This window comes from Cervus elaphus, chromosome 14 (genome assembly GCF_910594005.1).
Source record: "Cervus elaphus chromosome 14, mCerEla1.1, whole genome shotgun sequence".
Classification (NCBI taxonomy): Eukaryota; Metazoa; Chordata; class Mammalia; order Artiodactyla; family Cervidae; genus Cervus; species Cervus elaphus.
In genome coordinates this window covers 49185770-49207971 of record NC_057828.1, presented here as the reverse complement: position 1 = coordinate 49207971, position 22202 = coordinate 49185770, and the positions used below count along the sequence as shown (strand labels likewise).

Sequence of the window (22202 nt, the reverse complement as noted above, 5' to 3'; positions counted from 1 at the left end):
GCTTTATACCATCAATGGCCCTATTTAGCAGATAGAGAAACTGAGGCTTGACTAAAACCACTAGCAGTGAAGTCATTGAGTCACTACCCATCTCTTTCCCCCCAAAACCCAACACCCCACACCAGCTACCAGCCCCACTTCTCCAAGAAGCCTTCCCACCGTCTCCCGGCTCAGGCACTCCACAGGACTCCCACTCTCCCGCCCCGAGAACTCCTGCCACAGCGATGTCCTCCCCGCCAGCAGGACCCTGCCCACCGGTCACGCACCCTGGTCCTCCTGGGAGGCGTCGTTGTAGTTGACCTGCTTGCGGATGCGCTTGCCCTTGCCCAGGTTGCGGGCCAGGTCCTCCTGCTGCTGCTCGTAGTGGTGCCGCAGCAGCTTCTCCCAGTAGTCGGGGTCCACGTTCTCCTCCTGCTTGATGATCTCCCGTTCCACCTCCTCCTGGGGGCGCGGGGGCCGCAGGCGGTGAGGGTGGGGCCAGCGAGCATCTCCACTCCCACGGAGGCCTCACTGCCTCTACCACAGCTCATCCTCTAGCGGCTCAAGGGGAACTGGAAAGCCTGCCTACTCCAGGTGGCCCTCCCTGATCACCCCAGCCCTAGCTGGTCTTCCTCTTCCTGCTCCTGTCTCAGTAATTCACTCATCCATTCATTCATGCCACAGTATGCCCTGGCCTTGTGCCAGGCACTGAGATACAGAATTGAATAAGCGCCACCCCTGCCCTCAGGAGGCTCCCAGTTTCAAAATGAAAAGTGGCACTTAGAAGAATAATTAACACCCACAGTCTGCGCGTAGGGCGGTGGAATTTGAGAGGTAAGGAGAGGAGCCACTCAGGAGAGACCCAGGAGCCGGAGTTTCTCAAATGGAGAAGTCGTAAAGGGGTGAGGGCGGGGCCGCTCAGGGGCGGGGCCTCGAGGGGCGGGTCCTCGAGGGGCGGGGCCGCGGAGCGGGGCTTACCACGCCATCCTCCTCGCGCACCACATACTGCGCCACCTTGAAGGAGCTCAGGTATTCATTCATATTCTGGAGCTCCGTGTCGTCCGTGGCATCCTGGTTCCGGTCCAGCAGCTTGGAGATGGCCGCATCGTCATAGTGGATCACACTGCTATCCTCCACGTCCTTGTTGTCACCTGGGGGCAGTCAGGATGCAGTCAGGGGACCCCACCAGAGCAGGTTCCAGACAATGATGCTTCCCAGTCCCCGCCAGGGGCTGCTGCTTAAGAGTAAGTGACCACAGAGAGGAACCTCTATTGTCACAGCCCCTCGGCCCCTCCACCTAAGGTCCTCAGGCACCCGAGGGGGGCAGGCAAGGGAACCTGACAAAATGGGCTTGGGGGCCCACTTCCTTCCAGGAACAGCCATCCAGGATACAGGAGGAGCTGGGGGCTGGGCTGGGAGGGCCCCTACCTGGAGGAGTGCTGCCATGCTTTTTCTTGGCGCTGGCTGCCAAGGCTCCCCCTTTGGAGGACTGGACATCAGGGATGGGCGTGGCGGGTCTCTGGCCCTGAGACATCATGCCTATAGGACACAGGGATGGGGAGTTGCAGGGCTGGGGGGTAGCACCAGAGATGCCACCCTGGCCCTGCCCATCCTGGCCAGGAGTGGGGAGCAGAAGGAGGAGAGACTGGGCACTGGGGGTGCCCTGGGAGGGGAGGGTCTCAAGCAGGTCCACCCCCCACCATGCCCAGCACCCAGGACACCCACCCTCCACATCATCCTTGAAGAGCTCCTCCGTGCCAAACTTGAGGATGTCATCCAGCTCCTGCTTGGTCATGGAGCCGGACTTGGAGCCCAGGCCAGGTCGCACCACCAGGTGGGTGAGCATCATCTTGCGCTTGGCCACCTGCGTGATGCGCTCCTCCACCGAGGCCCGCGTCACGAAGCGGTAGATCATCACCTTCTTGTTCTGCCCAATGCGGTGGGCGCGGCTGAAGGCCTGGGGGCAACCTGCAGCTTAGCACCCGTGTTCAACAGAGGACTGGGGGCCCAAGGCCAGCCACCAGGGGGCGGGGTGGGGGGGAAGCAGGGAGGCATGCAAATACGCTCATGAGCACCCTCTGCATGGAATGGGCTGTGTGACTGCCCGTGGAGATGTATGTGCACTAGGGCACCTGCATTCCCGACCTGTGTCTGCTCTAGTGCGGGCCCGGGTGCCTGTGTGTGTGCAGGGGTAGGTGTGAGGGGCAGTGTGGCCAGTGCACTTGATGTAGGGAAGCCACACAGGGCGCTGATGGCACTCATGCCAAGGTGGGGGATGCACCTCCCAGGGAGTGACCACTAGTGGGGCTGTGAGCCCACCTGTTGGAGAGGGATAGCTACCCTCCAGGGACAGGTGAGACATGAGGACAGGCTTGAGGCTCTGTGCATCAGGCATCCACATGACTTGACCCAGTGTAATAAGGTCTGTGTGGGCAACTGTACACAGGTGCACACACGTGTGCATGAGACATGAGTTTGTATGTGTGCCCCAAGAGTGTAATGTGTGTATGTGCCTGGTCCCAAGAAGGGTGGGGAGGAGACAGCAGAGTGTGTCTCTGCTCCTACACCCCCTAACCCTCCCATCCTTCCTCACCAGCTCCAGTGCCCCTTCCTCCCCCCACCTCCACAGGCCTTGTCCCCTCTATTTTCCTGTCGTTCCCAAACTGGCCCCCTCTGGGTCCCAGGATCCCTCATCCTGACTCCCTCCATGGCCTTCATCCTAAGAGTGATGGGACAGAACAGGGGTCATGTTCACACAGAGGGCTGCATGTTCTTGGACACATCCCCTGCCCTCCCTGGGCTGTTTCCTCTTATGTACAATGGTGGGGGGCTCACCTTCCAGGTGGCCCTTGGGGCTGGGACTCTACGAGGTGGGTCCAGGCAGAGGTAAAGCCCTGAGATAGTCTGGGGGTGGGGGAGAGGGGATGCCCACAGAGCCAGGGGCAGCAAGGGACCCTCTGAGAAGGTTCTGCTGTCGGGGTCACATACCTGGATGTCATTGTGCGGGTTCCAGTCCGAGTCGTAGATGATGACCGTGTCTGCCGTGGCCAGGTTGATCCCCAGGCCACCTGCCCGGGTCGAGAGGAGGAAGCAGAACTGCTGGGCCCCAGGGGCTGAGGAAGAGAGGCGGGTGCCCAGTGGGGTGAGTGAGGGGCATACCCAGAGGGGCGGGATGGGGGACAAGGGGGTGGCAGGCAGGAGAGCAGAGGGGAGACCAGAGGGAGGCGGCAGGAACTGTGCCCCCATCACAGGCCACAACGGCCTCAGCTGTGCTTGGGGAAGCCAGAAGAGGCCTGGGGCCCCTGGGCATGGCACGGGGACAGGGCAGCCCACCTGAGCCCCACAGAGCCCCCAGCTGTACTCCGAGCCCTGACCCAACAGGAGGGACATAAAATGAGAATGAACTGATTTTCAAAGCCCAGGGGGGCAAAAGAGAAACTACAAACAGCCAGCAAAGACCAGCAGAGCCCCTGAAGGTCAGGCCCCTGGGAGGTTAGCAGAGCTCAGCCTTCATGCCTTCCCAGCTACCACCACCTGCGATGCTGTCAGAGTGACCACTGAACACTCAGGGTCACAGCTCCAGGGCACAGGCCAGCCCTCTGGTCAGTCCCCACTGCCCCAAGACAGCTGGGTCTCAGGCCCATCCTGGCCTTTCATTAAGTGACCTGGGACTGACCGTGGCACCTGCTTGAGCTGCACACAGGTCCCCGATCCACCTGATGCTCCCCACTGCCATGTGCACTGGGACCACGTCTACATCCTGAAGCCACACTTGCTTTACCTCTGACATGAGTGGGCAACAGGAATCGCTGCTTTGGGTTTGGGGGCGGCAGGGCCCCAAACCTGCTCTGAGGGTGGAAGGCAGGAAGCAGCCACAAGCCCAGAGAAACAGACTTCATCTTTCTGAACACCTCCCACTAAAGAGGTGCTGGACCATGTCTTCAGACATTCTCTCCACTCCAGAGCCAGCTCCCAGCCTCCCAGCATCACCAAGGAGAGTTTGGGCTGGGGTGGCCCTGCCCCTTCCTCTGTCCTTCCCCCAGGGCAGTCTGCTCAGCTCTGTCCCTCCTTGCAGCAGTCTCTATTGCAGGGACAGGCCCTGTTCAGCCCTGCTCATAACTGCAGCTTTAGCTGGTGTCAGTATCAGAAGCCCAGGGGTGCTGGCCAGACCCTCTGCACCAGCTTCATTTAGTAACAGAGGAATTTTCCTCCTCTTCTGCCCTCCTCCTAATTTCTCAGTTCTAAACACCCAAGCAGGCCCCTGGAAAGTTCCATGGGATGAATTCTTTTTATCAGCTACTAGGACCTAAGGTTGGGTCTGCTTTCTTCAGCAGTTTGAGGAGTAGCTAACCTGACAATAAATTGGGTGGTCTGGCTAAGATCCTAGCCTGGGAGGAGAGACAGGGGTCCCCATCAAGAAGTCCTGGGTAAGGCTAGGTACCATTGAATCTGTCAATTGCTTCTTGCCGAAGGCCCCCCGTGATGCCACCGTCAATCCGCTCATACTTGTAGCCCTCATACTCCAGGAAATCCTCCAGGAGGTCCAGCATCTTGGTCATCTGCAGGGGACATGGTATTCCTGAGGGGCTGCCCCAGAGGAGGGGCCCCCATAGGGATCATGGGCAGGGACCTCATGACAGTTGGGGAGAGACAAAGCAACCTACTGAGTGGGGAGACAGGTGGGACCCAGGCAGGCCTGACTTGGGACCATTCTCTGAAGAAAAATGCAGTCTCCAACCTCAACCCCCAGAGCCACCCCATTCCCCATACCAGCCCCACAACCTTCTGCCTAAGACACAGCTCAGAGCATGTGCCACCCTGCTGTCACCTCTCAGAATAAAGTCCCAAATTCTCATCTTGGCATTCTAGGCTTGACAGATTGGTGCCAGTCCATTGGACCTTATATTCCAGTGCTTCCTTTGTATCCCACAGCCATCCCAGATTACCTGGACTTTTTTCCCACCCCCTTACTGCCTAGGGAACTCAAACAGCACCTCCTCTGTGATGTCTTCCCTGATTTCACTCCTCCCTATGCGAAGAGAAAGGCAGGCCCTTCTGAGCTCCCATAATCCTTCATAATCAATCCTGAGAGATAGTTTAGCTAGACATAAAATTATCAGTTGCAATTTTCCCATAGTGTAATGAAGATATTGCCATTTTCTTTTGCCACTTCTATTGCTGATATAAAATCTGAGGACAGTCTAATTAATTGTCATTCCTGTGTAGGTATAAGATCTGAAAAGTGCAGCATTTTCCTTACAATGTGCCTAGGTTTTCCTTTCATATTAAAATTTTTATTTATAGTTCTTGGTACTCCAGAGTGTGCTTCATACCTGAGACCACATGTCTTTCTCTAGGTGTACAGACTCTCATTAAATCTGACTTCTTTACCATTTTCTCTAGTTCTTTTTCTGCAACTCCTATTATGGATACATATTGAATAGTTACTAGAGCCTCTCAAAGTGTTTTCCATGCAATGTCTCATTTTTATCTTTGTTTTTCTGTGCTGCATTCTGGGAAAATTCCTCAATTCCAGGTTCCCATTCATCAGTGTTCTCTTCAACAGTGCTGAGAGTTTATCTAATCTGTTGAAATGTTTTGTTTCCATGTTATGCAGATCCTTTCCCTGGTTAGGGGCTTTCCTGGTGGCTCAGTGGTAAAGAACCTGCCTGCCAATGCAGAAGAAGCAGGTTCCATCCCTAGGTAAGGAAGATCCCCTGGAGAAGGGAAAGGCTAACCATTCTAGTATTCTTGCCTGGAGAATTCCATGGATAGAGGAGCCTGGTGGGCTACAGTCCATGGGGTCGCAAAGAGTCGGACAAAACGGAGTAACTAACACTTTTTCTAGTTATTATTTCATTTCTTGCTGCTTGTGCTTATTTATTTCATTGGAGTTTTTTGTTTTGGTGGGAGTTTTGCCCATGCCACACTGCTTGTGGTATCTTAGTACCCCAACCAGGGATTGAACCCAGGCCCCCGGTAGTGAAAGTGAAGAGTTCTAACCATTAGACAGCCAGGCTCATTCTGAAGACTCATTCTGGATGTCAGGGCCCTGTCTCTTTCACTTTCTCTTTGCACACACTTCTAGGAGTTGTGCAGTTCTCTCTACTTGGTCCCTCAAGGCCTCAGTTCAGAATCATGTCTTATGTTAGGGGGCTAGAGGATTCTGGAGGCTTCCCTGGTAGCTCACTGGTAAAGAATCCACCTGCAATGCAGGAGACCCTGGTTCAATTCCTAGGTCAGGAAGATCCCCTGGAGAAGGGACAGGCTACCCACTCCAGTATTCATGGGCTTTCCTGGTGGCTCAGACAGTAAAGAATCCACCTGCAATGCGGGAGACCTGGGTTCAATCCATGGGTTGAGAAGATCCTCTGGAGGAGGGCATGGCAACCCGCTCCAGTATTCTTCCATCCAAGTACTAACCAGGCCCAACCCTGCTTAGCTTCCGAGATCAGACGAGATCGGGCACGTTCAGGGTGGTATGGCCGTAGACGCGCTCCAGTATTCTTGCCTGGAGAATCCAATGGACAGAGGAACCTGGCGAGCTACAGTTCATGGGGTCGCAAAGAGTCAGACACGACTCAGCAACTAAACAGAACACAGGGAATTCTGGATCCAGTGTCCAGGCCAGCCTACAGTCACAAGCTTGATCTGCTTTCCCCAGATCCCTCGGCCTGCTGCAGGCCGCTGGTGGGATCAGGGGCTACAGGCAGGAGCAGCTGTTACCAGCAGACTCTTATCCAGAGTACACAGAGAAGCCACATCTTAGTCCCTAGTTTGAACAATGGACCTGGCTCGGGCCTATTATCAGGTAGCATTTTTCATGCCAGGCTTGAGCAGCATCACTGACTCCTGTCACAGACATGTGTCTACTTCCGTTTCGCACTCTAGACTAAGTGTCTTGAGAACAAGAGCTGGACCCCTGTGGCTAGCACAGAGCCTGACATACGACAAGTGCAAAAGGACAAAGGAACAAGTGCACTGATGAACAAATCTCTGAGGCTAGACAGCCCTGCCTCTAACCACCCCAAAAGCGATGCTGCAAGTGCAACTTCAAGATCAAGCTTCAGAGAGGACTTCCCCTAGCTAACCCAACACAGGGCTCCTCGTGAACCAACCCAAGGGGCCCCACCTTGGGTTGGTTCATGAGAAGTGGGGCTGCAGGGGTGAAGGGTGAGGGCTGTTGTCCCAGCCTGGACAGAAGCTCCAGGAGGAGCAGGCCAGAGGGTCAAGTAGTGGGGAGGACACTGGTCCCCACAGCCAATGTGCCCTGAGTGCCTTGAACTTGGAACCCAGCCAGCTCTCCTTGGTTGCCTCATGCCAAGGCCTGGAGGAGTGTCTTTTAACACACAACCCACATAGGGATAGCATCAGGCCCTGAGGGCTGGAGGTGGAGAAGCCAGTCAGCCATCTGCAAGCGGCTCACCTGGGAGAAGATGAGCACACGGTGCCCTTCATCCCGCAGTTTCTTGAGCATCTTCTGTAGCAGCATGAGCTTCCCCGAAGACTTGACCAGAGAGCTGCCGTCATAGGAGCCATTGGGCAGGACGGGGGCCTCCTGCAGACACAGCACAAGGTGGGGTCTTGTGGGGGCTCCCCTCTTCTCTCTGACTCTCCACCAAAGAAGTCTGGAAGGCGGCAGGGGCTGGTGGGGATGAGGGTCCAGCAATGAGCTGAGCACCAAGCCTAAGCCCAGGTCAGGCCAGCCTCTGCAGGAACATACGAGCAGGCCACACAGATGCCCCCTGCACTGTGTCCCCAGGAAGGGCTCAAACTCGCCAGCCCTGGCCTCTGTCTCCCGCTGCTGGCACTCCACCAAGACCACAGACATAGGTGGATGGATGGATGACAGTCTTGAGGCAAGCTGGCCTTCCCAACAAGGTTCTAACCTGGCCTCTGCAGTCTTGCAGGGCACATCCAGGGAAGGCCAACCGAGCCTCCCAGCTGGGAAGACACTCAGCTCAAAGGCTCTGCTGGTCCAGAGTGGTGAGAGCAGCCTGGGGTTGCTCAAGTCTGCATCACTCACAGCACAGCCTCCATGCTTAACTCAGCATTGCTCTTCTTGTTTGGGGGTGGGGTGGGGGTGTGGGGAGGTATAAACTCTGTGGGTTTAAATTAGAACCAGAACAGCTGTGAGGGTGATGAGTACTGGTGTCCCAGGCTCTCCATGTGGGCACCGAACACGGACTTTCTCATCTGGTCCTCACTTTCGAGAGATGCTGTCATTGCCCTCATTTTATAAAGGATAAACCTGGGGCTCCAAGAGGACCACTGATGGTCCTGAGACCACAGGCTGGGGCCAGGTGTCTGACTGGGACTCTGGTCTCTCACCTACGACTGCACATCACAATCACCACCCAGGCCTGCCTCCCTGACTCCCTCAGTGACTGAATGCAGCCAGGTCATCCCTCAGATCCCTGGCCTGGGATCCCTGAGGCTGTAAGGAACTCTTTGATGTAGCCCATCACTTTATGGTCACACATAGGGGCCCAGGAAAGGAGAGGGCCTGTCCGAGCACTGGACAGAGGTAGGTTTACAGAAACTTCTGGCACGATGGGGACCTGTATCACCTCCCAGTCTTCATACTCGGGGAGGACTGGGGGCTGAAGGCTTGAGCACCTGTCCCAGCAGCCAGGGGCACCATGGCAGCCATGACACTTGCCATGAGGGCCACAGAAAGCCCCCCACAGCAGCCACGTGTATGTACCATAGTCTCAGGCCCCTCACATGGCAGCCTCAGGCACTCACCGTTGTGGCCAAGGGCCCCTATCACGGTGGCCACAGTGGCAGCCACAGGGGACCTACCACAGTGGCCACAGAGACCTACCACAACAGCCATGGGGGGACCTACCACAGCAGTAGCCAACAGGGGACCTCCCACAGCAGCCACAGGGGACCTCCCACAGTGGCCACGGGGACCTACCGCAGCAGCCATGGGGACCTCCCACAGTGGCCATGTGGGACCTACCGCAGTGGCCACAGGGACCTCCCACAGTGGCCACGGGAACCTACCACAGTGGCCATGTGGGACCTACCACAGCGGCCACAGGGGACCGACCGCAATGGCCATGGGGACCTCCCACAGTGGCCACAGGAGACCTCCCACAGTGGCCACGGGGGACCTACCACAGCAGTAGCCAACAGGGGGCCTCCCACAGTGGCCACAGGGACCTATCACAGCGGCCACGGGGGACCTACCACAGTGACCACAGGGACCCACCACAACAGCCACAGAGGACCTCCCATAGCGGCCATGGGGGCCTCCCACAGCAGCCACGGGGGACCTATCACAGCAGTAGCCAACAGGGGACCTAACACAGTGGCCATGGGGGACCTACCACAGCAGCCACGGGGAAGAGGTAGGGGTGGTTGCAGCACTTCTTCAGGTCCATCATGATGTTGAGCAGTGACACCTGGTTCCCACCCCCCTTGGAGTTCAGCGCCTCAAAGTTCCGCGTGAGGATGAACTTGTAGTACTTCCTGTCACAAAGCAAGGAGGAAAGGCAGTCTGCATGCACCTGGCCATGCCAGCCTCCGAGAGGACACTCTGCTCTGCAGGGAGGCTGGGAGCTAGCAGCCAAGCACAGTTGCAGAGAGACCAAGGGGAGCCCCAAGAGGTGAAGCCACAGGCCTGACATCACCCAGCAAGTTACTGGGGGACAGGACAAAGTTGGCAGCCCCAACTCTGATCAGTGAAATCTAAGAAGAGGCCCCAAGAAGGGAGCTTGTGCAACAGTTGAGTGGAGGCAAGGGCGAGGCCAAAGGCCATTCCACCCACCCCAAGCAGTGGCCCAGGAAGGCCCACTCAGGCCCTTCTGGGAGAAGACAGGCCCAGGGGACCCAGGGCAGGCCGCTCACTTCTGCATCTGGCTCAGCTCCACGCGAACAATCAGCTCAGTCTTCGCCGGCATGTTCTTGAACACATCAGCCTTGAGCCGCCTCAGCATGTGCGGCCCCAGCAGGTCGTGCAGCTTCTTGATCTGGTCTTCCTTGGAGATGTCAGCAAACTCCTCCAGGAAGCCCTCCAGGTTGCTGCAAGAAAAAACTGGAATGACAGCCTGGAGGAGGCCAAAGCCCTCTGTAGAGGGAGCCAGGACTAGGGTGGGGATAAGGCCAACCAGCCCCCTGCCACTTGCCAGAGGGTCAGAAGGCAGGCCAGCTGGCTGCTGGGCCAGGGAGCACAGGCCTTGCCCTTGGTGTTCTTCCAGTCTCCATCTAAGCCTGGGTCACCCCCACACATTGCAGCTGTCTCAGCCACGTAGGCTATCTTCCTGTCCTCAAAGCTGTCCTGGACATGCAGTCTCTAGGACCCTTACCCATATTACAGAGAAGGAAACTGAGGCTGGAGGGTGCCCATGGTTATACGGTCCAGCCTGCCCATGAGTCTATATCTCCTGACTCCAAAATCAGCATTTTTTACCCTGAATCCCCTTTCCAAGCAGGAACATGGGGGTAGGTAAGCAAGGAGGCTGGAGCTCCATCTTCACCCCCGTTTCCACCATCACCCCCAGTCTTCTGCCTCCCAGCACTGTTGCTAATGTGATCACTCAGGTCTTTGTGGAGGGACAGGGATAATCTGAGGCATGGGGGAGGGACAGGCACCAAGGGGGACCCCCAAGGTCTTCTGGGGCAAAGTCAGTGAAAAATCACAGGCTGACCACCAGCAGGTGTTCCTCAAGCGCTCAGCTTGTGCCAGTGCACTGCTAACACTCCCATTTTACTGACAGGGAAACTGAGGCCCAGCGAGCAGCCCCAGAGCCGGACAGGCACTGATGCCCCTTCCCTGACTGCACTCGCTCCGCCTCCCCGGCCAGCCCCTCTGACTCACTTGAACCTCTCTGGAGTCAGGAAGTTGAGGAGGTGGAACAGTTCTTCCAGGTTGTTCTGAAGGGGGGTCCCTGTCAGCAGCAGCTTATAATCGATCTTGTAGCTGTTCAAGACCCTAAAGAACTTAGAGGGGAACAGGGGGCCCGTCAGGGGGCACAGGGTGGCCAGCCCACCCAGATGGCTCTAGGGGCCAGTGCTCAGCACCTCCTACCTTGGACTGGTTGTTCTTGAGCCGGTGGGCCTCGTCCACCACAAGGCAGGCCCACTCGATGGAGCCCAGGATGGCCTGGTCGATGGTGATGAGCTCATAGGAGGTGAGCAGGACGTGGAATTTGATCTGCACTTCTTTCTGGAGGGAAAGGGGAGTGTTTGGGAGGAGAGCTGGGAGCGCAGTGGATCAAGGTCTCCAGAGAAAAAGGAGCGAAAAGGAATGTGGACAGGACCCCCAGAGAGCTCAGGGAGCCTGGAGACCGAGAGGAAGTCACGGGCCACCAAGTCAAGGGGTCAGCTGAGGCCCAGAGCACTGTCCCCAAGAGAGGGGGGCAGAGATCAGAGGGGCAGAAGGAAGCCTGTAGGCAGTTTGCACTCATCCCTGCCAAGCAGGAGACAGGGATTTGATCCCTGGGTTGGGAAGATCCCCTAGAGAAGGAAATGGCTACCCACTCCAGTATTCTTGCCTGGGAAATCCCATGGACAGAAGAGCCTGGTGGGCTACACTCTATGGGTTCGAAAAAGAGTTGGACATGACTCAGCAACTAAACAACAGCAACAACTGCTATTTTGAGCTAGACCTTGGTCGAGTTAATTAACCTCCCCGAGCCTCAGTCTCCTCACCTGTAAAAAAGAAGCAATACTGTGTTTGGTAAGAATGCCACAAGAATTAAAAGAGCTAAGTATGTGCCTCAAAAAGTTACACATTCTATATTCCTTTTCCTGAATTGGCAGGTGGGTTCTTTACCACTAGCGCCACCTTGGGAAGCCCATGGAGAACATGGAACCTATGGAGGTTCCTTTAAAAACTAAATCAGAGCTACCATATGATTCAGCAATCCCACTCCTGGTGATGTGTTAGGAGAAAATCATAATTCAAAGAGATACATGTACCCCAGTGTTCATTGTAGCACTATTTACAATAGCCAAGAGGTGGAATAAACCTAAGTTTCCATCAGCAGAGGAATGGATAAAGATGATGTCATCCAGATATACAATGGAATATTACTCAGCCATAAAAAAGAACAAAATAATGCCATTTTCAGCAACATGGATGGACCTAGAGATTGTCATATTGAGAGAAGTAAGGCAGACAAAGATAACGACTGCTTATATGTGGAATTTTTAAAAATTGCACAAACGAACTTGTTTTTACAAAAGAGAAACAGAGTCACAGATGTAGAAAACAAACCTGTTTTTTGGGGGGGAGGGGGAGGGATAAACTGGGAGATTGGAATTGACATATATACACACTACATATTAGATAGATCATAAATAAGAACATACTGTATAGCACAGGAAACTCTACTCAATACTTTGTAATGACCTACATGAAAAAAGAATCTAAAAAAGAGGGAATATATGTATGTGTATAGTTGATTCACTTAACTATATGCCTGAAACTAACATAACATTGTAAATCAACCATACTCCAATAAAATTTTTAAAAAATAGAAACAAACAAAATTATACATAGAATTACTGTAGCATCCTGCAATTCTGCTTCTGGGTATAGACCCAGAAGAAATGAAAGCAGGGATATGAATGAATATTTTTGCACACCCACGTTCATAGCATTATTCACAAGCACCAAAAGGTGGAAACACCCAAGTATCCATGGGCTGAGTGTCCATTCATACACATACAGGGAATGTTATCCAATCTTGAAAAGAAAACCTGACACATGCTACAACGTGCTGAGTGAAATGAGCCAGACACAAAGGACAAATATGGTATGATTCCACTTACACAAGGTACCGAGAACAATCAAAGCCAGAGACCAAAAGGACGAGGCTGCCAGGGGCTAGGGGTAGTCAGTATCTAACAGGGACGGGGTTTCAGTTTGACAAGATGAAGTGCTTGGGAGATGACGGAGAGATGGCTGCAGAGAAGTATGAATGTACTTGGTGTCCCTGAACTGTACTTGTAAAAATGGTGAAGTTGATAAATGTTAAGTTATGTGTATTTTACCACAATTTTTTTAAAAGACAATAAGTTAAACAACTGAATCAGCAAAGCACCCAGCCCATCACACAAGCCCAGTGTGAGCTCAGAGAGAAGTTGTTTCTGGAACCATTGAGATTATCACCCTCATTAAACAAATGGTAATGAGAATTCCCTGGCAGTGCAGTGGTTAAGGGCTTCCCTAGTGGCTCAGACAGTAAAGAATCTGCCCGCGATGCAGGAGACCCAGGTTTGACCCCTGGGTCAGGAAGATTCCTTGGAAAAGGGAATGGCTAACCATTCCAATATTCTTGCCTGGAGGATCCCATAGAGAGGAGCCTGGCAGGCTATAGTCCATGGGGTCACAAAAAATTGGACACGACTGAGCGACTAATACTTTCCCTTCCACTTTCCAGTGGCCAGGACTCAATGCTTTCACTGCTGTGGCCCGGGTCAGGGAACTAAGATCCTGCAAGCCTCACAGCACAGCCAAATAAAAGTTACTGGGCATCTCCCGGGGCCATGATTGTTCCTAGAGCATGGAGAAAGCCAAGGTGAGAACCCTTGCGGAGGTTGGGGATGGTCCGCCAGCCCCCAGCACTGCAGCTGGCGTGAGCGCCACAGCTGCCCAAGGGCCCCCATGTGCCAGATGCAGGAAGCACTGTCCACTCTGTGTCCTCGCTTCTCAGACTGCAGCCTGAGGACCAGAAGTGTGCACATCGTCTGGGACTTCACCAGAAATGCGGAATCTTGGGACTTCCCTGGCAGTCCAGTGGTTAAGATCCTGAGCTTCCATGGCAGGGGGCATAGGTTCCATCCCTGGTTGGGGAACTAAGATCCCACATGCAGTGCAGCATGACCAAAAACAAATTTAAAAAAAGAGAGAGAGAGAGCTTCCCTGGTAGCTCAGTGGTAAAGAATCCTCCTACCAATGCAGGAGACACGGGTTTGATCCCCGATCTGGGAAGATCCCACAGAGCAACTGACCCTGTGCACCACAACTGCTGAGTCCGAGCGCCCTAGAGCTCTGCAACAAGAGAAGCCACCGTAATGAGAAGCCCACGCACCGCAACTAGAGAGTAGCCCCTGCTTGCCACAACTAGAGAAAAGCCGGCGCAGCAACAAAGATCCAGTGCCACCAAAAATAAATAAACTAAAATCAAATTAAAAAAAGAAGAGGAGACACAGACACACACAGGGGAGACAGCCACATAACAACAGAGGCAGAAACCGAAGAGATGGAACTGCAAAACAAGGACAGCCAAGGAAGAGCAACCAGATGCTGCAGGAGATGCAGAAGGGTCCACCCACAGAGCTTCCGAGGGAGCAGGATCCTGCCCGCAGCTGGGTCTCGGACTCCTGGCCTCCAGAACAGTGAGAGGGTGAGTGTTATTCTCAGCCCCACAGCACCCTGTGCTACTGCAGGCCCAGGACATGGATACAAGGTAATCCTGCCTTAAAAGCAACTCTTCGCCAGCTGCTGCCTCCACTGGAGCCCAAAAGGAGAGACCCCAGATAAACCGCAGAACCCCTGTGCACCACCCCCCAGGGCAAACTGGGCTCCTGTGCAGAGTCCTTCCCGGGGGGAGGGGTGCTCACCTTCATCCGGAACACCTTCTTTCCACTCCGAATGGCATTGTCCTCAAAGGAAAACTCGTTCTCCCGGATCACGGAGCGGCTCTCCTTGTCCCCCGTGTAGGTGACCACGTAGAAGTCAGGGGCCCACATCTCGAACTCACGTTCCCAGTTGATGATGGTGGACAGGGGTGCACTGACCAGGTAGGGCCCTTTGGAGTGCCCCTGGGGAGGGAGATGGATGCGCTGAGGCTGCCCAGCCACAGCCCACACCGGCCACCCTCCCCGGCCGCCCCGCCCAGCCCTCAAACCTCCTTGTACAGGGAGTAGAGAAAGACGATGGTCTGCACAGTCTTGCCCAGACCCATCTCGTCGGCCAGGATGGTGTCGGTTCCCTGGGCCCAGGAGAAGCGCAGCCAGTTAAGGCCCTCCAGCTGGTACGGGTGCAACGTGCCGCCCGTGGAGTCGATGTACCATGGCTGTTTGTCAAACTTGACCGTGGGCTGCAGAAGAAGCAGAGGTTCAGTCATACCCTGGATCCTGGGCCACCAAGGTCCACCGACAGGCCTCTGCATGCATGATTCTTTATGCCTGAAATACTCTTCCCACTCCTCTTGTCCCTGCTAACTGATTGATCCTTCAGGCCTCAGATGGAATGCCTCTGCCTCCAGGAAGTCTTCCTTGACTCCAGGATTGGCTTAGGTGTTCCCACCATGCTCTCCCAGGGTTGGCCCCATACATCTATCAGGGCAGTTTCCCAATTGTTGCATTTTCTGATTTTGAGCCCAGCATGTGGTCACCATACTGGTCCTATTCTGACACAGCGGGGACTGAGTCAACACCCATTTGATGCTTGCCCAGGGTGCCTGATCTCAAACATCACCCTCTTTGAGTCTTTTAGTCTACAGCTCAAGGCCGTCATCCCCATGAAGTCCCCCTGATACCCTGCATCTCAGACCCAAGTCAAATCCCCATTTCTGTTTGGACCTTCCATGAGCCCCTGGAAGATGAGCACTTCGTGGAACAGGTGGGTAGGGCCTTGCCCCCCAGAGCCAGGTACTAGCAAACATCCCAGAGAGGTTTGCTAAAGGAATAAAAGCCAACCTTCCATTCCCCAGTAGGCTCAAAGCTCCCAGGTTAAGTCCTGGATCTCCTCCCCCTGAACTGATAAGAATGGTGTGCAGTTAGCAAATCAGCTGCTGTACTCCTGAAGTGAGGGGCACTTTTTGATTTAAAGACTTGAAATTACAGATCCAGTGATCCAGTGGTTAAGACCACGATTCCACTGCAGGAAACATGGGTTCGATCACTAGTTGGAGAACTTAAGATCCCACGTGCCACGCAGTACAGCCAAATAAATAAGTAAATAAATAAATATTTGGAATTCACCCATCTAAAAGAACACAAGTTCATAAACTGCTCTGAGAAGAGACTCTCTGCTCCCCAGTTTGTGCACCGAGACCCAACCCATCCTTCAAATCACTCTGTCCCCTGGGAGCTGCCACTCTACAGGACTCGGGACCAGGACCCCAGGGTGTGAGCCTCTACTGAGGGGAAGGCTGGGTCCCATCATCTCTGTCCCACCAGGTACCTGGCAGGAGTGGGCTGAGCCGCAGCGCCCCCTTCTGCAGAGACACAGACCCACGGCAGAGTTCTCCAGAGACCTTGCCCTCCTCCAAGGCCCAGCCTGGGTGGCAACCCCACCCTGCGACCCTTTCCCACTCACATCCACAATGGGTGTGTCCGGGGGCTTCTCCTGTTTGTCATCCTTCAGCTTCTTGCCCTTCTTGACCAGCCTCTTGGGCAGCCTGGCGTCCTCTCCCAGCATCAGCTCCCTGGGAAAGAGGGCAGGGTGAGAGAGCAGGGCTCAGGCCATTGGGGAGGCGGAAGGCTCCACCCAGTGGCCCCAGCGTGGCGCACCTGTGGCCCCAGTAGGCCTGCTTCAGGCTGTCGTAGTAGGGGATGTCAATTTCGTCAATCTCCCAGGTGCACTGGTCGTAGGGCAGGTCTTTCCACTTGATCAGGTAATGCACGTCCCCTTTTTTATCGAAGCTGCAACACGGTAAACAGATGGAGGAGGGCGGGTCATCCAGGCAAGGGTCCACAGAGGGTACCTCGCAGGATGCAAAGCCTCTCACCCTCACGGGTCCCCAGGAAGCCCCAGCCAGGAGGGCAGCACCAGGCAGAGACTCCCAGGGCCACACAGCTAATAGGAAGGAGGTAGGAGGGCACGGGGTGAGTGGCAGAGCAGAGGGACATCTGGGTCCCCCACACTAGCAGAGGAGCAAAGCTAGTGTCCTCTCCATCCTCAGTTGCCATGAGTCCCGTTCCGTCATGAGGAGTCCTCCAGAATTCTCCACTGCTGAGTCAGACAGTTCTCCCCTGACCGAAGACCTTTGTTTTCTCACTTAAGAAGTCCCAAGAAGGAACCTCCCTGGTAGTCCAATGGCTGAGAATCTGCCTACCAGTGCAGGGCACGTGAGTTCCATCCCTGATCCGAGAAGATTCCATATGCGGTGGGGCAACTGAGCCCGCGTGCCACAACTGCAGAACCCATGCACCCTAGAGCTTGTGCTCCGCAAGAAGCCAGCACCATGAGAAGCCAGCACACCCAAACTGGACAGTAGCCCGCCGCCCGCAGCAACTAGAGAAAGCCCAAGCATAGCAACAAAAACCCAGTGCACCCAAAATATTAAGTTTTTTTAAAAACTCCCAAGCTATAGGGAGTTTGGGGTGGACATGTACAAACCACTATATTTAGAATAGATAACCAACAAGGACCTACTGTACAGCACAGGAAACTGCTCAATATTACGTGGCAGCCTAGATGAGAGGGGAGTTTGGGGGAGAATGGATACATGTCTACGTAAGGTTGAGTCTCTTCGACGTTCACCTGAAACTATCATGACATTATTAACTGGCTCTACCCCCCCATACAAAATAAAAAGTTTGAAAAGGAACAAAGAACTCCCAAAGACTGGAGAGGGGTGTCCATCCCCACGAAATAGAGAAGGATGTGATTCCTCCTGGTGGGCTGTCCTCTCCCAAAGATCCCCCGGGGACCCGGGGACCTGACGGCCCAGCCAGCAGCACACAGAGGGTGCGCCAGAGAAGCCTGTCACACACTGCAGCTTGAATACAGCTCCTGGGAGGGTCTCGGGACCTCCCCCCCAACACAAGTGCACTGAGCAACCGAGCCAGGGCAGCCCTGCAGGCAGGGGTGCCATGGCTGCCCCAGATGGCAGTGGCTGGGCCTGGGGACCACACACAGAGAGGTACCAATCTCCATCACCATGGAAACCAACGGGTTTTTTGTTTTTTTTTAAATAAATGATTGGTTGTTACTCAGACTCCATTCAGGTAATATATTTGGAGGAAATTCACCTGCCCCACTTTGAAGGCAGGGAGAAAAATCAGCATTTATGTTTAGAACGTGCAATTTAATAAAGGTAAAAAAACTGTGGATCAGTTCAGCTGTGGAGGGGGCCTCAAGTCACTGTCAGTGAGGCCAGGGGATGGGAGGAGGAGGCATTTCATAATCAAGGGGGTGGCTTTTTCAAATTCTCCCACACCCCCACCACTGCTTCCTGACGGCCCTGCTATCAGGCACTGGCATCCTCCTTGAGCCCCCACAGCAGCCTGTGGGGTTGGTACTCTCACAGTCCTGTTTCCCATTAGAAACACAGAGGCACAGGGGACTTCCCTGGTTGTCCAGGTGCTAAGACTCCACACTCCCAAGACTTCTAGTTCCCCAACCAGGGGGGCCAGGTTTGATCCCTGGTTGGGGAACTAGGTTACACACACTGCAAGTAAGATTTCACATGCCACAACTAAAGACCCAGCACACTCAAATCAATAAATGAAAAAGAAACAGAGGCTCAGAGCCCAGAAAATGGGAGCCAGGGTTGGGATCCGAGGGGAAGACTCAGGTTCTGAAGCTCTGCTCTACCCAGCTCCTGCCTTCAGGACACATGTGTTCTGTTGGACCCCAAGTCGCTCTGAGACAGAGCCTCCATGGACCCTACCCTGTGCCCGCCTGTCAGCCACCACTGGTTCTCAAGCACCTGAGCTCAAGAATCAGCAAGAGCTCCCACCACCCACCAGACCAAAGCCAAACTCTCGGAGGCCTTCTGCCTTTGTCTTTTTATCTGGCCTCTGCAGCCTCTGACCACTGTTACCTAGGGAATTTTGGATTGCTCAACAAAGAGCTATCGAGGGCACTAGAACTTGGAATAGTGGCCAAGAAAGCAACTCCTGCCATCAGGAAAGAACTGGGTTCCAATTCCAGCACCCCTGCCTGTTGGCTATGTGACTTTAGGCAAGTGACTTAACCTTGATGGTGTCCACAAAAACAAAGGCGGAGGTAAAAGGCCTACCTCTTGGGTAGATGGCACTCAGTGGTGATAGCTATGTTATAAAGAGGAGCAAATGTGTACCCACACCCACAGCTCAGGTCCACTGTGGTCCCCCAGACCCTCCCGCAGGTATCAAGCACTGACTTCAGCAGAGGCCTAGGAGCACAAGGGTCCTAGCCCTCCAAGTGTCCCATCTGCAAGTTTCACAGGCCATTCATCAAGTTGCCCTTTTATACATATGACTAAGGAACTGTTCACCATGAGTGTAACATGTGCATATGCAAGTGTAAACATGGGTGCATACATGTACCTACGTGCATGAAAACCCCTCCAGCTGGATGGTCAAATCGCCTGAAGCGGGTGTCCTCAGCCTCCCCTCCTGCCCCCACCACACCCATATGTGGTTCTGTGCCCATTTAACAGACTGAAGGGGCCGCGTGTCCAGCGCAGCTCATGCGCGGGGCACACACCTGTGGTTCAGGATGCGGTGGATCATCATCCACTCGGGCTTGATGCCGTAGCGGTAGAAGCGCTCCTCCATCTTGGCATAGAGAGGGTCCTTGTTCTTCCTCTTCTCGCTCTTGCCGTCCTCGTCGCCAGAGCCGTAGTCAAAGGGCGGCGGCTCGTCCATGTCGTTCTTTCTTTGGTAGTTTCGATACATCACTGTGTGGTAGAGCTCCAGCTGCTTGCGGAGGGGACAGAGGTTAAGGAAGGCAGATGGCCATGACCCACCCCCCCACCCCCGTGTCCCCAAACCCAGCTCCTCCCCCATCCCCCCAGCCCCCAGCCTGAGTCCCAGGCAGGACAATCCTCACCTTCTTCCTCCCCCTCCCCAGCGCCCAACAATGTCCCTCACTCAGGGAGCTGGCCAGAGCACCTCACGTCCTAAGCACAGCCGCACCTGCCCAGGTACCTCACCTGGAGCTCCTTCACCCAGGAGCAGTGCCAGTAAGAGAGCCCAGCCCACTTGACGAAGAACTCTCTCTCTGGGATGCCCTCCAGGGGCTTGGGCGGGGGTACACCAGGGTCCACATCAGGCCCCGGCAGCCCCACCATGAAGGGGGCTGGGGGCTCTGTCCACCGCCAGTGCAGGATCCGCTGGACTTTGCCCTTCAGTGGGGGACACTGTGGACAGAGGAAGGTCCCCAAGTTCAGGGCTTAGCTTCAGGTCCCCACCCCAAGGCTCCCTCCAACAGGCTGCTTTGCTCCCCAAGTCAGACAGCACCACAGTGACTCCAAGACACCATCCTGTCCTCAGGAGCCCGCCCATGCCGTGCGGGCAGATGAGGCAATGTGTGTCTGCACACACACGCATGCACACACATACACGCACACGCACAACGGAAGCCCAGATGCACACGGGGTGACCGAGGGCTGGCCCAACCCACAGGGTGGGGTATCCAGCACTGGGGGAGGGCTGGGGACATCTCAGAGCATGGACACCTTCAAACACCTATGGTGACTGGAGGGATGCTCTCCTCTCCCTGCTGAAACTGAGGCTACAGCCCAAGAGACCTTGTGTGACCTTGGGCAAGTCACTTTATCTCCCTGAGCCTCAGTTTTCCCATCTAAAAAATGAAAATAACAAAAGGCCTGGCACTTGAAAACTCAGTAAGCATTAGAGAGACGCCCAGTAAACAGTGGCTGTCTATGGGCAGTGGTAGGTTTATGACCACCTCTCTTTTCATAGCTGTTTCCAGCGAGTCTGAAGGGAATTGAGAAGCGGCGCAGGCCTAGGTGAGGCGATGGGCGGGACTCGAGGCGACTGGAGAGGGCTTGGGACTGAGCGGATGGACGATGGGGCGGGGCCAGAACGGGCAGACGCCTTGTGGGCGGGACCTGGACGGGCAGGGGCGGGTCGAGGCCTTGGCAGGCTGGGAGCTCAGAGCTGGTGGGTGGCCAGCGGAGGCGGAGCCTTGATGGCCAGGGCCTGCTGGGGCGGGGCCTAGGTGGGTGGAGGCTGGAGGGGGCTGGAGGGGCCTGGGCGTAGGCCGTGGTGGGCGTGGTCTGGATTGGCGGAGGCGGGGCCTTGATGGATGGGACCTTTGTGAGCGGGGTCCTTGCCGCAGGAGGGACCTAGATTTGTCGGGGGTGGGGCGTTCGGCGCGGGCCGGCGTAACACTCACAGTACAGCGCGGGCAGAGCCATTCACCGTTTGGGATCTCGGGAAGCGGCGGGTTGAGGCAGTGCAGGTGGTAGGAGGAGGGGCAGGCGTCGCAGCAGAGCAGCTCGCCTCCGTCCTTGCACACGCGGCAGAACTCCATGTGGTCGTCCTCCTCCTCCTCGCAGCCGCCCTCGTCCTCGTCGTCGTCGTCGTCCTTCGGCTCCCACTGGATCCCTTCCTTCTCCTGGAGGTGGGGAGGGGGGGAGGCGGGGAGTCCAGGTGGAGGCACCCTGGGCAAGGACGCCCCTCCACCATGGTGCAGCTCCCTCCCTCACTCGCACCGCCCCATGTTCTGCCCGGAGAAGACCATGCAGGGGTCTGGAAGACCAGGACTGACAAAACCCCCACCCCCGTCGTCTGCCAAGGGCTTACACAGTGGGGACAGCTCCACTTGCCCTCAGGAGCTTTCTCCAGCTCGGGGTCCAGACAGACGAGGTGGTAGGCCCTCGGGCAGGTGTCACACAGAATGATCTCCCCACCCTGCTGGCACACCTCACAGTAGTCCTGGTGGTCCGTCTCGTAGCCATCGCCATCATCAACTGGGGCGGGGGAAGAGGCAGTCATGGAGGGCCGTGTCCCCATTACCCATGCACAACCAATCACCACCACGGGCTGTCCTGGCACATACTAGGCACTCAATAGATGGATGAATGGATGGCGATGGACAGACAGGGTGAACAGAATGATTGAAGAGTAAAGAGGGAAAATCCCTGGGGATCCAGTGGTTAGGACTCTGCACTTTGACTGACTAGGGCTCTCATTCATCCCTAATCAGGGAACTAAGAACAAGCCATTGTGCCCGGCTTCCCTGACAGCCTGCAATGCAGGAGACCCCGGTTCAATTCCTGGGTCAGGAAGATCAGCTGGACAAGGGATAGGGTACCCACTCCAGTATTCTTGGGCTTCCCTGGTGGCTCAGCTGGTAAAGAATCCACCCGCGATGCAGGAGACCTGGGTTCGATCCCTGGGTTGGGAAGATCCCGTGGAGAAGGAAAAGGCTACCCACTGCAGTATTCTGGCCTGGAGAATTCCATGGACTGTATAGTCCATGGGGTAGCAAAGAGTCGGACACGACTAAGTGACTTTCACTATGACTATGTGCAGCCAGAAAAAAAGAAAAAATGTAAAGGAGTGAAGAGATGGATTGA

At 55.2% G+C, this 22202-nt stretch overlaps 1 protein-coding gene across 2 annotated transcripts in view; it reads right to left on the bottom strand.

Annotated features, from left to right (window-relative positions):
- The window catches only part of CHD5 (chromodomain helicase DNA binding protein 5), a 68298-nt gene that overhangs the window by 20374 nt on the left and 25722 nt on the right, over nt 1-22202 (bottom strand). For both annotated transcript variants that reach the window (XM_043923289.1, XM_043923290.1), the window contains exons 8-26: nt 21427-21593; nt 21017-21238; nt 19809-20015; nt 19361-19572; nt 16456-16587; nt 16262-16370; nt 14847-15038; nt 14560-14760; nt 11018-11155; nt 10808-10929; nt 9838-10011; nt 9318-9459; nt 7406-7537; nt 4421-4538; nt 2968-3092; nt 1705-1936; nt 1408-1518; nt 958-1130; nt 267-441 (exon numbers count right to left, since the gene is read on the bottom strand). In XM_043923289.1, the coding sequence (XP_043779224.1) occupies nt 267-441; nt 958-1130; nt 1408-1518; nt 1705-1936; nt 2968-3092; nt 4421-4538; nt 7406-7537; nt 9318-9459; nt 9838-10011; nt 10808-10929; nt 11018-11155; nt 14560-14760; nt 14847-15038; nt 16262-16370; nt 16456-16587; nt 19361-19572; nt 19809-20015; nt 21017-21238; nt 21427-21593 (3084 nt within the window). The remainder of the gene's footprint in view (nt 1-266; nt 442-957; nt 1131-1407; nt 1519-1704; nt 1937-2967; nt 3093-4420; nt 4539-7405; nt 7538-9317; nt 9460-9837; nt 10012-10807; nt 10930-11017; nt 11156-14559; nt 14761-14846; nt 15039-16261; nt 16371-16455; nt 16588-19360; nt 19573-19808; nt 20016-21016; nt 21239-21426; nt 21594-22202) is intronic.